Source organism: Polypterus senegalus, chromosome 5 (genome assembly GCF_016835505.1).
Source record: "Polypterus senegalus isolate Bchr_013 chromosome 5, ASM1683550v1, whole genome shotgun sequence".
Taxonomy (NCBI): Eukaryota; Metazoa; Chordata; class Cladistia; order Polypteriformes; family Polypteridae; genus Polypterus; species Polypterus senegalus.
Window position 1 is genome coordinate 167,398,071 of NC_053158.1, and position 14,863 is coordinate 167,412,933.

The following is a 14,863-nucleotide window of genomic DNA, read 5'->3' on the forward strand; positions in this document are numbered from 1 at the left end:
TTATGACAAATTGATTGTGGAGCACATCAAATACATCTTCTACACAAGTTAAAAACATTTGTCTCTAGTAATAGAGTTTTTGGAGCTCAAGGCATTTTTAGAAACAAAAAAGAAATGTGTCCTACAAAGAAAGGCTTTTATGGCCAAGATCCTTGGACCATCAGTGTAAAGCTGAGATTGACATCTTTGTGAACATCACCATATCTTTCCTTCTTCAAACATTGAGCCATTGTTGTACAGCAGTGTTCCCCAACAACCTTTCTGGTGTCATGAACCACTTTTTCATATGCCAGTGTGTTTGTGACCCACCAGTGATTTTTACTGAGACGCCCCTCGGAGAGTCGAGTGTGATTACCAGAGCCTCAGAACATTAGCACGGTTGTCAGTGCCTTTCCGCGTTGGTGAAATGAGCACAATCGTCAGACTTGGGGGTTGCAGAGGTCATCCAGGACCAGCCGCAATCCACCTACGATGCTGCCGCTGTGAATTAAGAGCGATCATCAAACCAGTGGATGGGGTTTCATCTGAGGTTGCCCGCGATCATCCTGTAATGCTACCTCTGTGAGTTAAGTGCAGTCGTCGGATTGGTGAGATTATTTGTCTGGGGTTGGCCATTGCCCACCTGCAATGCTGCCATGGTCTACCAGTGGGCTGTGACCCACAGGTTGAGAAACACTGTTATACAGTATGTGTTTGTTATAGCATTTAATGCACCTGTATAAACAGACAGCTATGTTAATGACATTTAACTACCATTAGGCCTAAAATACAGAATATAGTGTCCAGAAGTTTTTAAATAGACTGGTCACAGCCGCTGATGATTTTGCTTATGGCTCAAGGTCGAGAGTGACTAGTTGAGCTTGTTAACGTCATAGCACTTTCTGGAGTCTTCACGTCTGCAGATATAAAAAATACTGTATTAGGATCTGACAAATGAGAAATTAATTGCCCAGAGTATTGCTTCTAAACCTTTAGCTGTCCATTTTCTAACAGATTATTGAGGCCCAAATCTCCTCACTTTAGTGTGTCTAGGTGAAAATGTAATCACAGTAATATAGTTTCCTTTTTTTAAATTTATTTACATCACCATGCATTGAAAGAAGTGATCCATCCATCCATCCATCCATTTTACAACCCGCTGAATCCAAACACAGGGTCACGGGGGTCTGCTGGAGCCAATCCCAGCCAACACAGGGCATAAGGCAGGAACCAATCCCAGGCAGGGTGCCAACCCACCGCAGGACACACACAAACACACCCACCACACACTAGGGCCAATTTAGAATCGCCAATCCACCTAACCTGCATGTCTTTGGACTGTGGGAGGAAACCCACGCAGACACGGGGAGAACATGCAAACTCCATGCAGGGAGGACCCGGGAAGCGAATCCAGGACTCCTTACTGCGAGGCAGCAGTGCTACCACTGTGCCACCGTGCTGCCCAGAAGTGATCCTGATTTTTCTTCTCAAGTATAGCTCCTTTAAAAGAGAAGAACGTACATGCTTAACATCTGGTCAGTGGCATCACTAGGCTTGGTGTCACCCCGTGCTTTAACCAAGGCCAGGTTAAGTCCCCCACTTGGCCCCTGGGTGACTTGATGAATAGAGCTCCTTAACAGCGAGTTGATTATACTTTAAACAATGCAGCGTGCGGACACCTGGCCCTTTAATACCGTGTGATGATTCCCATTGTTAACATGATCATTTCATTGACACCGAGGGAGGTTGTTGGGGGCCCTTGGTGATTTCAGCCCAAAACACTGCACAAAAAGTTTCTAGACAGTCATTTGGGCGTCACCTGGAGCAGTCCGCATTCTGCTGGTGACACCACTGCCTCTGGTAGAAGAATAAAGCATGCAGTAGAAGCCCACTGTATTCTTATTATCTTAAATTATTTATCTTTTAGTTCTGCTTGGAGGCTACATGTAATGAATGTATGGGCTTTGTTTAATTTCACTGCTTTTCTGTAGATGGTGATGCACTTCTTTCAGTTATTTTCCAGCATTGTTAAATAGAATCTTAAAAGTCATGTGTTTCTTTGCTGTCTTGTCCAGTGGTCTTGGTTAAAGACGATATGAAACAAGTAGAAGTACGCTTCCTGAGTGGAAGTATTAAATGACTGGCAAAGTGAAAGGGGCTCATTAATCAGTTTTCTACTGAATGTAAATATATTCGTGTTAAAATGACATAAACCATCAGCACTGTTCTGGATAAACAAGGTTACTGAAAGTGATGGTTGGAAGCAGTTCATTTAATCGTGATGGCGTTTCAGTGTTGTCTAAATACATGTAACCGACATAACAAGAAAATGCCCATTTCCTATAAGGTGCCAAACTAAATAAAACAGGAGGTAGCAGTTAAAAATGGTCTCCAGCCACCACTTGCTATAGTAAGAAGATTGAAACCAAGGCTGTGTGTTGACACAGTAACTCGTGTTGCTTTACAGATCCAGTGTGCAGGGATTGAATTCCACATCTGGTTGTTTTCTGTGTGGAGTTTGCATGTCCTACCTGTGTTGGTATTGCTGTCCTCCCACATCCCTGAAGACATACAGGTTGTCTTAATTGGCGACTCTAAATCGGCACAGTGTTAGTGTAGGTGTGTAAAATCTGAGCAGGCCTTCAGATGTACTGGCGACCCTTGTAGGGTTTGTTCCTGCCTTACAGATAATGCTGGCGTAGTCTCCATCCTGCATGGCCCAGAACTGAATTAAGCAGAATTGAGAATGTTATATTACAAAGGCTGCAGTGGGTTGGCTTCCTGCCCGGGATTGGTTCCTGCCTTGCGCCATGTGTTGGCAGGGATTGGCTCCAGCAGACCCCCGTAACCCTGTGTTAGGATATAGCGGGTTGGAAAATGGATGGATGGATATATTACAAAGGCTGAAACAAAAGCTTTATAGATAGAGAAACTGGCAAGCAAACAAACACAGCTCATCTCAATAACAGGGGCGCATTACTATGCAGGCTTCTGTCTTTATTAAAATATAACCCAGAATTCTCATTTTCTTCACTCATATCATAAGGACATTGGAATGTTTTCTGTAAATTGGAAAAAAAATGTTGCACTACATGCATTTTCCCCCCATCTGGTTGTTCTGCAGCAGTTTGCTAATCACATGTCTTGGCTGTAAAATGTTTCTTGGCTGTCATTTCTCATTATATCATGTGATCTTTGCTGAGTTTAACCTTTAAAATAATTTTTTTATCCTTGATACATGTAAAATTGATGTATGTAACAGAAAGTTGGTTATGCTTTTTAATGTTGGCAAATAAAATATATTATAAAAAGTTCTTATGAAAGAGTTTTAGAGTATATTTAAACCCTGCATTTACAAACATTCCATGTCATTTTGGAAGTACCCGAGTATCAAGTAGGACCTCAGCTAAGAGTAAAATAGAAAATGCTTCTGTGCCCTGAAAACGGTGAGGTCCATTGATAAAAAAGCTTGGTAGTCATGCTACTATGGGAAGTTACTGACATCCATGATTGCCAGTAGCTGTAACCAAGGGAAGATGTTCACTTCTTCCAGTGTTTCACAGCTTTCCAACTCTTAAAAAATAAAGGCAATGTCATAGGGGAACCGTTTTTGGCTCCCAAAACAACCATCCATATGATGGTTCCAGAAAGAGTCACTTATTTCTTTTGATCTGTAACAGGCTTCATACAGTGAACAACTATGAATAGATGGCAACAGATGTGTGAAATCCCAGTGGCTCATAATTTAAAAAGGACTCTTCCTAAATATGTCTAATAACACAGGCTAAGTCCAGGTGTTCTAAACCTGTTAGTATTCTACACCATACTATGCATGAAAGTTTTACTTTCCCTACATATTAGTACATTTTTCAAAGCACAAAGTACCCTTCCCAGAATTAAATGGTGCTTGGTCAAGTAGTGGCTCAATGCAGAACCATATAACCCAGTAAAGAACCATAAAGTAGAGTTGGCGAAGGTGGATGAGTTGAAGTACTTGGGATCAACAATTCAGATTAACGGGGATTGTGGAAGAGAGGTGAAGAAGAGAGTGCAGGCAGGGTGGAATGGATAGAGAAGAGCATCAAGAGTGATTTGAGACAGGCTGGTATCAGCAAGAGTGAAAGGGAAAGTCTACAGGATGGTAGTGAGACCTGCTTTATTATATGGGTTGTAGACGGTGGCACTGACCAGAAAGCAGGAGACAGAGCTGGGTGTGGCAGAGTTAAAGATGGTAAGATTTGCGTCGGGTGTGACGAGGATGGACAGGATTAGAAATGTGGACATTGGAGGGTCAGCTCAAGTTGGACGGTTGGGAGACAAAGTCAGAGAGGCGAGATTGTGTTGGTTTAGACATGTGCAGAGGAGAGATGTGGAGTATATCGGGAGAAGGATGTTAAAGATAGAGCTGTCAGGGAAGAGAAAAAGAGGAAGGCCTAAGAGAAGGTTCATGGATGTGGTGAGAGAGGACATGCAGGTGGTGGGTGTTAACAGAACAAGATGCAGAGAACAGAAAGATATGGAATAATATGATCCGCTGTGGCAACCCCTAACAGGAGAAGCTGAAAGAAGAAGAAGAAGAAGAAGAAAGAACCATAAAGTGTCATTAAAGAAGCATTATTTTTAAGAGTGTACATTTTGCACTTGCCTTATTTCACTGTGAATTGTAGTGGACGAGTGAAGCATGCCACCGAGGCCCTGCTGTTATGGGTGGGAGGATTAGGAGCCACATTTCATGCTTTACCTTGAACACATACAGCCACTTTGCCTGCAAGTCCCCCATGCCTCAAACAGCACCAGTTAGATTTTTATCAAGGCCATCAGCTTTAAGTCTTTCTGGAAAATGTTGTTATCAGTAACAAAGCTGATGTATCCTTCCTGTCTTCATCTTTTTAGTGATATATAATCAGCATAATATTTAGTTGTTAGCCCAGTGCAAAAGTCCGTTGTAAGTACTTGAGCATTGACTGAAGCCTGGTTTTCAATACCTGCATCTTCACTGTAAAATCTTTATCCATATGGTGGGCACATGTCTTTGAGGTGACATGTGAAACTCTAGCTGTTAATTTATTAGCTGCAGAAGAGCCTTTTCCACCAAGCACATTAGTAGCATGTCTTGTTCTGTAAAGTTGTACATGCATGCCACGTAACATGATGTTCATTTTATGGTATGATGTGGTGGGTTGCTGCAGTCCTGCTTTGCAAATGGGCTTTTTTTGTATGTTGTAATGCATTTGAGCATCAGCATTACAGCAAACCTTGTCACCTCTTTCTCCAAAATGATCCCAAACTGAGCAAGGCTTAGCATGTCTATTCTGCTTCTTCATGTAAATTGATCTGACTTGTAGATTAAATACCACCCTTATCTGTCTATTTAATTAAACAATCTGTTCAGTTATGCATTTTTTTTTCAGGCATTTCCTTCCAGCAAGGAAATTACATTTTCTAACACTAATTCTTTTAAGGTTTGCATCGAACAGTGGCCTGACTATTTTTGTCTCATTTTTGAAACGTTATGCATTTTTTTGTTTTCTTTCTTTAAATAGTCTTACCACTATCGGGCATCATGGTATCACCATTTTTTCTTTTTGTTTTCCTATGGTTTGCACCATTTTGTGTGGTTGTTTTAATGAGAGCCCCCATTTTGTCTGTCTTGTCACTATTATGCTGCATGGTCACTAAAGAGTATTTAATTAAGAACATTTTTGTTTTGACTTTTAAGTTCTTGCTTGTTGTATTGGTTTTGATTAAAATATATAAGATATGTTATCTTCACTCATCATTCATAAAAAGGTAAAATAATAAGGTAAAATGACATGTGTTTTTGTTTTGGTTTTTTGCAGTTGCTGGACATAAACTGGACAGGCCTTACAAATATTTTGGACATTCCAGGACTTAAGTAAGTATTAACAATAAAACAAAAATGTTGAATTCTTACTGTCCAAGATTAAAGGATCACTTGCAAGAGATGATCGAGGGTTATATCAGATTAAATAGTACTGCTTGTTAAATTCCATAAGGTTTCCTTGTTATTTTGAAAATGTAACTGCCAAATAACATGGAAAGACATGTTCAACACAATAAAACCAAAGTATAGTACAATTTGAATTGAGAATGATGCTCTAAAAATACAAAAAACACAAAACACACACTACTTGTGAAATGTTTTAGAAAAACGCCATTTTTTCAATTTTCATTGAAATTTCAAGCATTCCAAGCCCAGTGAATAACCTGAAATGGTACAAAAGTGGGCAATAAAATGTCAGAGATTAAAACAGTTTAGGTTTTTTTAGTGTTATATAAAAAACTCCATTTCAGGGAGTAAGTAATAAGTTAACAACATATAGCTTTAATGTAGCAATGGGTGTTAATCAAGCCCTTAAAGTTGATGCAAACAGTTCCTACAGGTGTCCCAACTTTGTTGATTACTTATAAACCCTCTGTCTGTATAAACATAGTGCTGGAACAAACTGTGTTTCCACGCCGTCCAAAACATTAGTTGGACCATATTGCACTGTATATTGCTGTCATAATGATAAGCCAATAAACAAAGGAAACCAGATGGGTATTTAACCCTTAAAAGTTTAGGTCCTTCCTTAAGAGAAATACCAAAGAAAGCCAAGGTGTTAGTCAGTACATTGTCCTACACCATCAAGAGGAAACTCTGACAGGAACAGGTCTGGAAGACCCAAAGCCACAACAGAATCTGAAGACAAGTATCTGAGAGTCAACAGCTTGGGGGACAGGAGCCTCACAGGACAGTGGTCACAGTAGGCAAGTGTCATTTGTCAGCTGTGAAGTGAAGATTTTCAATTGCAGGTTTGACATGACAAGTGGTGGTAAGAAAAACATTGTTAAAATTGTAAAATAGGAAAAAGAGGTTTGCCTAGGTCAGGAACCACTTTTAGTGTCAATGTAGTCTGATATTAACACATAGGACAAGTAAACATTTAGAAATGTGAATACTGCACAGCTGTTGACTCTCAGAAACTTGTCCTCTTAGTCTGTGGTGGCATTGGCTTTGCCAGACCTGTTCTTTTCAGAGATTCCTCCAGTTCCTAAATTTCTTTTGATTGTATAGGAATCTGTACTCACTGACACCTTGGCTTTCATTGTAATTTCACTAAAGGAATAACCTACACTTTTAAGGATTATAATGGCCTGTCTGTCTTCCTTGGAACATAAGAAATCTGACAAACAAGAAGAGACCATTCAGTCCATCAGGTTTTTTGTTTAGGTAATTGCCAAGCTGCCCATTTATTTCATTTAGTTGCTTCTTGAGGGTTGTCAAGGTTTCTGCTTCAACTACATGCCTCGGTAGTTTGTTCCTGATTCCCACAATTATCCTAGATACACTTCAGCAATGCCTTTTAAAACCTGGATCAGGTCCTCACACAGTCTCCTCTACGTGAGACTAAATAGATTTAATTCCCTGAGCCTGTCAGAGTATGACATGTCCTTAAGTCCTATTGCTCTCCCTTGTACAGCCTCAAGTGCTGCAATGCCAATCTTGTATTATGGCGTTTGTTAATTGTCTTTTTCTCCCTCTTATTATAGCCATATACAGTGCAGCTTGTCCAACTAATGCTTCAGAGGCCGTAGCAACACAATTTGTTTCAGCACGGCTTTTATACAGACAGACGGTTTGTAAGTAATCAACAAAGTTGGGACACCTGTAGGAATTGTTTGCATCAACTTTCAAGGCTTTTTAACTTCCACTGCTACAGAAAGAAAACGTTCAAAGAAAATGGTCTTTTTACATGAATGAAAATTACATTATTTTTCTTTTTTTTAATCTATGGCAGTTTACCTTTTACATTTGCCCTATTTAAGGTTGTTCACTGGACTTGAATTGCATACATTTCAATAAAGAACTGAAAATGATGGGGTTATTTTTAAGCTGTTGACTGGCAGTGAATCTCTGCCCCAAGGTTTGTGGGTTTTTTTTTTGTTTTTGTTTTTTTTTAACACCTGCAACTGCGAGGTACTGAATTTGTGTTCCATGTTAAAGTTTCCAGCATTGTAGAGTATCCTGTCCCGTGCTATTGCCCTAACTTTTTTTTAAAAAAAAAAAAAAGGAAGCACACAGCTGAGGCGCAGAAGGGAAGTTCTTAGATTTCTACACTTGGAGCCAGGAATGTGCTCAGATAGTATGGTGTTGTGCATTTTGATGGAATATCTTAAACTAGAGAGGTGGTTGCAGTATCCGGCATATATACAGAAAGAACTCTGCAACACATTTTAGGAATGCAGTAAGACTTCGAAACATGCACAGGTGGCTGATGTATGGTTGAAAGTGCAGGGTTAATGGTGCAACTCTCTCATCTTTTTCACTATGAGTCTATTAGTATGGGAAGAATTCCTGAAACTTTCAGAGGAGTCACTACTCAGTGTTTTTCTTGATCTGTAACAAATGAGGGGCTTGTAAAGTGACTGTAGAGACTCTGCTAAATGTATGCAAGGGCAGACAGCCTAGGAATAATCCTCAGTACGGGACATCAGATGGTAGCACAGCTAGGAGGAAACTGGAGCTTTGGAAGTAAAGACCTAACAAATGTAATGTGAGTAGAGGGTTGAAAAGGGCACACTGTGCCAGGGATAGATGAACTTTGAGTGAGATGGAAATGAATGATGGAGATCCCTATTAGGGGAGCCTCTATAGGAAAGGAGGATGTGGCGGTGACAGATTTTTTGTGAGCACAGAGAAGCAGCTAGTCTGATTTCCCCTCCCAGTGAAATTAAAATAAATTCATTGATTACTGAACTGTGCAGGACTTAAATAACTGGTGTTCAGTTTAATCCAGTGTCATTTTTATGTTTTTCTTTTAAGTATGTACGGTGACGGTGTGGCTTGTGCCCATTGCTTCCAGGCTTAGCTTAACTACCTTGTAAACTAAGCAGGAAAATTGTAGTTATGCTAATAACTTGGATCAATGGACTTTGTTTTTATTGTTGTCAGGTAGTGCTTGATTTGACTGGATTGGTTTATATGTTCTTCACGTTTCCTCTAACAGTCCATAGACATGTTTTTAGGCTACATATTTATTCTGATGTGGCCTAGTGTGAATGGATGAAGATGTATATATCTTGTGAATGCATCCCATCTAGACTTGGTTCCTGCTTTATTCAGCTCCAGTTTTCCATGATCCTGTGCTACAATAGTAAGTTTAGATCATCCAAGGACAGATAAATGGACATGATTATAGATAGCTTTTAAATTCACTCTTGCTAGTGGTTTGAAGGAAGTGAGATTTGTGTATATTTCTGTCTAGGATGGCGTGTTTAAGAACAGTTGAGGTCAGGTGATGCAATTAAACAGAACGGGAGAGATTAACATGATAATCGCAAATTTTACTACCCTAATGAGAACAAAAAAAGCAGTGGCCCAACTAACAGTCCTGGTCATTCCAAAACGTTTTGGTTTGTCCATCCGGTAAATCATCAGTTTTAAGTACCTGCTTTTTTCCAGTATAAGGTGACATGGATCTTATTGTGGTGGTAAAGGTCTTAAGGGTGAACAACAAGTCTATAATAAGATACCAGGAAATAGGAGGACAAACTCTCACATACAACCACACTCTCTCATTCACCCTGGGCAAATTTATAGTCAACTAGCTGAAATACTCAGTGTTGCCCAGGAGGAAAATAAAGTTTTTTGTTTTTTTTTAATTGTTCGAGAAAAACATAATTAAAAAAGCACATCTTAAATAAATAAAAAAAAAATAAATAAATAAATTGACGAACAATAAACCTGGGCTCACTTCCCTGGTCCTCCCTTCGTGGAGTTTCCATGTTCTCCCCATATCTGTGTGGGTTTTCTGCAGTGGGCTGGCGCCCTGCCCGGGGTTTGTTTCCTGCCTTGCGCCCTGTGTTGGCTTGGATTGGCTCCAGCAGACCCCCGTGACCCTGTAGTTAGGATATAGCGGGTTGGATAATGGATGGATGGATGGATAAAGACTCACTAATGTGTTTGTCTTGTGTTGTTGTATGTATGTTAGTTATCATCCAGTTGACGCTCGGAACTGGCAAACTGTATGTAATTTGAAAAGCAACAGAGGCGCGGTGGTGCTCAAACATAAAGAATGTTGGCAGTCACGTCCAGTTCGCCCTTGTGTTTTTTTTAATTGTCCAAGAAAAACATAATTAAAAAAACACAACGTTAAAAATAAAAATAAATTAAGAAACAAAGACTCACTAATGTCCTTGTCTTGCAGTATTGTATGTATGTTATTATCTAGTTGACGCTCGGAACCGGCCAACTCAACTAGCGCAGTGCTACTCAAGAATAAAGAATGCTAGCAGTCACCTGGAATATACTAACTATGTAAGCCTGTGCTGTTAAAAGCATGGGATCCTAGAAAGTATTTAAATTGTCAGAACTACTCTGGGCATCTCTCTGCTAGAAGGACTCATGTTGCCGAAGTGCTCACATCGTTTGTGCATTAGCAGCTAAGTGACTGTCTTTCCTAGGAGGTTTCCTTTTGCCGGTGTGCTGGCCTCGCTTGCGTATCCTCAGAGCTGGAGCCCTCACCCCAACTCTACGTCTCACTTCCGGGCTGGACAGACACACACACTTCCACGCGTAGAACTCAATTTCAAAAGCAACAGGGGCGTCGTGGCTCTCAAACATAAAGAATGCTGGCAGTCACCTCCAGTTCGCCCTCTGGTGGTCATTCCGAGTGTCAACTGGATGATAACATGCATACAAGACTGCAAGATCACCCCCACCCTACCCAGAAGGGGGTGGATTATGGCTGATTTCACCCTACAGTATTTTTAGTCGACCAATGAGGAACATGTGTACCAAGTTTCATGAAAATCGCTCCAGCCGTTCGGACGTGATACTGGAACATACATACATACATACATTTAATTTTATATTTATATAGATAGATAGATATAGATGATTAACCCATGAGATGTTTTATGGAAGGAGAATATGGTGAGCAATTTGCCTGATAAAGACAGAAGAGGTCTAAGTAATCTTACAACTAAGGATAAGACATTTCCACCTGCTTTGTGGCTTTCCTGGCCAGTTAAACTTCTGTTGGCCTCCCTGGGGGAAGTCTCTCCTACTCATTGGAGGACTACATTTTCTGACATCCTCCTACTGGAACTGTCTGTGCTGCGACTCAGTAGAGCATCCAGTGCCAAAATTCCCACATGGCCTAATCCAACCAGGTACCACTTGGTACTTATGTGACAGTCTCTGTTTATAATGTAAAGTTTTTGTGCTGATAACTCACCTCGAATAGGTGACCTGGAGGCTGGTGTGGCCTTGTAGGTAGTGTGGTGTTAAGTCTTTGGACTGCAAACCCTGAGGTTGTGGGTTCAAATCCCACTACTGACACTGTGTGACCATGAGCAAGTCACTTGACCTGCATGTGCTCCAATTGGAAAACCAAAAAGAAATGTAACCAATCCTTCTATATAAAAGCGGTCGAGATTGTCCTTCCGTCCCATGAGTGGAAGGCGTAGCGGTATTCCGCTTATCACAGACTTACTACTTGCAGCTTGCAGTACGAAGCGACATGATGTGAGCAGAGTTCTGGTGCTCCCGTCGTTCCCTTGCTTTTGTGCGCGATGCGCTGGAAAAATAGACAAAATTATGTCTCTGGAAATAATTAATGTTGATGGAGTACAAATGCCTCACCGCATAGTAAATATCAGGGGGGTTCAAAAGGCGACCTCAATATAGAAAAAAGTTTAAATTTCATCACAAAAATAACAGAAACTACGAGTATTAAAGTAATACCGCTCAAATGCAATATAACCAAATTAATGAGTTTGTATAAAATATCAAATTGATCTACATATTGCATTGCCTTAAGAAGTGGTCAACTTAAAAGTTGGTCGCCTTAAAAGGCGGGTCGGCCTAGTTGTATCATAAATGTTGTAAGTTGCCTTGGATAAAGGAGTCGGCCAAGTAAGTGAATGTAAGTAAATGTAACTGAACTTGCTACTGACCAGGTGGCTGCTGGTCATTAGCACAGAAGTTCCATTAAATCTTTCTTTTAGTGTTTCTCTTTGCCTCTTTTATTCAATTTTGAGTCATTCTTTTCCTAGTCCTCTGTCCAGTGCAATGTTGCTCATGCTATGTTTTTGTATTTTGTTGTTAACTCAGAGTTGGGTTGGGATGGGTTGAGGGAAAGGGCTTTTGATGCTTTTGTTCTTCATTTCTTTCTCTTTCCTAACACAAAGTAATGCTGTTGTGTGTTCTTTTCCAAAATAATAAAAAATTGACATTAGCCCATCAGCATTATCTTTGGACTATGAGAGAAAAACCCTCATATAAGCACTGGAGTTGCGTTTTAAAAAAGACACTCAATCTGTCCAGCTGCCAGTCGACCTTGAGTTGTTCTAATAGCTTCCAAAAACAGCACATAGGAAACCTATTGTTCTTTGGAAGTTTATTTTCTACTTTTGGTTCTGTTTCAGGAAGAATCTTTCATAACCTACAATGTCCTTCATCAGTACTGGTCAAGTGAAGTCAAAGTTTCTATTTTTGGTATAATACGCCAGAAGTTTGGCTTGCAGATGAAAAGTATAGTTTATGGGTATTTCTGTACATATTTCATTTCATGTTTTAAAATAAGTATTTGGCTTCACTATCCTAGTACCAATAAAGGGTACTGTATGGGTTCACGTAAGCCTGACTGCAGGTCACAACCTACAGTATGTTCAGTGCCTTCATTTTCAATCTTCTTTGGACAATTTATGACTTCATCTGCTGCAGATGTCACTTGAAGCCTTTACAGTTTGTATTATAATTCATTTGATAGAATCCTGTTTTTGTCTCAAACAACAAAAAAAGCAGATGGAACAATAAACCATACATGGCCACAAGCAAACAATAAGTATAATAAGGTAAATAAGGTAAAACGGGGGGTATTTATAGACAAACAGAAATGGCTACAGGAAATTAAAGAGGGGAAGTGACGTCTTGATTCAAACTTCTTTGTTGCATCATCAATGAGGGCCGGAAATACACTTCGGCCATTTTGGCTCTGCGATACGTCGGGTTTACTTTTCCTCTTACTTCTGCGGAGAAAGAAAGAGAAAGGTCAGTACTCTTTTTTAACTCTCCATTTTTCGACCATCTACTTGCCGCGGGTTTTGTTGACTGTCTCCTAATTGCGTGTGCGTGACAATATATATATATTTGCACTCACAGAGTTCCAATCTTCTGGGCACCAATTGGCCGTGCCAAGAAGCAACAGCATGGGATAGGCTTGTTCCATTGTTTGAAGTCAATGGCTGCATGCAGCTGGAACATCTTTTTTGTTTCCATTCTATCTGTTCAGATGCTTCACGCTTTTTCTTCCATTAAGAAGATAGAAACCCCTTGTGAATGATAATAAATCTTTCATTATTATTATTTCATAGGGTCTCAAGTATTTTCTTACTCACTTCTTTAAGCTTTTTATTTTTGACTCATCACTGCACCTTGTGGCTAATTGTGCATACATTCAGCTGGTATACAAAATTAGTCATGTGGCACAATGATATCAGTATTATATATTCGACAGCAGAACTCCTAATTTTCTCAGTGTGATCAGCTAATTTACTCCTCAAATGAAAATACTACTTTTTTTTTGTGCATGTGGTTTTGGTACAAATCTGTGTGGGGACTGATTGGATAGCAACATTATGCATGCATGACGCAGATCAGGCAGCAACATAAAATCTGAGGTAGAGTACACTTACAATATACAGTCGTGAAACTTCAGTGTATGACGGCTACAGCTCTGTGATGTCACACTGGCTTTGCCAAGCATTGTTGGGTGCTGGAAAAATATATCTAAGCTAGCTGCCCTGTGAATTTCCAGAAAAATATTCCGCAAACAAGGTGACTAGCAAATACTTCTGCTATTTGCAGGAAAGATTTGTCAAATTTCACCATTTAACACAAATTATTACATGAAATTTGCAATAGAATACCATGACTTTGTATCTTATAAACCATTGTAAAGTATATTGATATGACTGTCATTGTGTCTGTGGTGTTTCTTTAAATTCATGCATAACTAAAGTTCAACAAATTGTTCGTGGAGTTTTGAACACATGCAGTAAATCTTTTTTGGTATCCAAGGTTAACGCTTAAATAATAAAGTGGTTTCGTGAATTATTCTCACATGTCCATTAATGGCTTTGTTCTGGTTTCCACTGTATGTGTCCAGTACAAATCTCACAAATCTGGCTGATCTTTCTATCTTCCTGTGACAAAGCAATGTACAGACATAACCATGGGCAGTGTCCTACCTAACATTTAGTGTCCTTTGAAACGTTTGTTTGGGAATGGGTAGGTTTTTTTATTCGAAGATGGGAAATCTTCATAAAACTTCCATCCATCCATGTTCCAACCCACTGAATCCGAACACAGGGTTACAGGGGTCTGCTGGAGCCAATCCCAGCCAACACAGGGCGCAAGGCAGGAACCAGTCTCGGGCAGGGCGCCAACCCACCACAGTTGATAAAACTTTCCAAAAGAAAATATTCCAATATTTTTAAATAACAACAAAAACACCTGACTGCTTACTATGTGATTTGCCAGCCAGATTAATCATCCATTAAAGAGTGTGTTGGTCACATTTTGGTATCAGCTGGGTCACCATTGACAGTTTTGGGCTTTTTTTTTTTTTTTGAAAATTGATATGCACCAGAGCTAGAATTGCAAAAATGAGGTTGTGCATTGATTGTGTTAACATGTACTTACCCATATAGTAGACACAGACAAAATGATTGTTTATTTTGGTTGTATTTTATGCTCTTTTATGAGTTTGTTTTTTTTTTTGAGGGAATCCATTTTTTCCAGCCTTCTGATGTTTGCCTAAATGTGGTGCTCAATTGTGGATCAAAATTTTCTTGTTGCTTTTAATGCTTTTAG

At 39.8% G+C, this 14,863-nt stretch overlaps 1 protein-coding gene across 5 annotated transcripts in view; it reads left to right on the forward strand.

The window, feature by feature from the left end:
- esyt2b (extended synaptotagmin-like protein 2b) overlaps nucleotides 1-14,863 on the forward strand; it is a 267,718-nt gene that overhangs the window by 161,681 nt on the left and 91,174 nt on the right. For all 5 annotated transcript variants that reach the window (XM_039753605.1, XM_039753607.1, XM_039753603.1 and 2 more), the window contains exon 7: nucleotides 5,820-5,875. In XM_039753605.1, coding sequence (XP_039609539.1) covers nucleotides 5,820-5,875 — 56 coding nt within the window. The remainder of the gene's footprint in view (nucleotides 1-5,819; nucleotides 5,876-14,863) is intronic.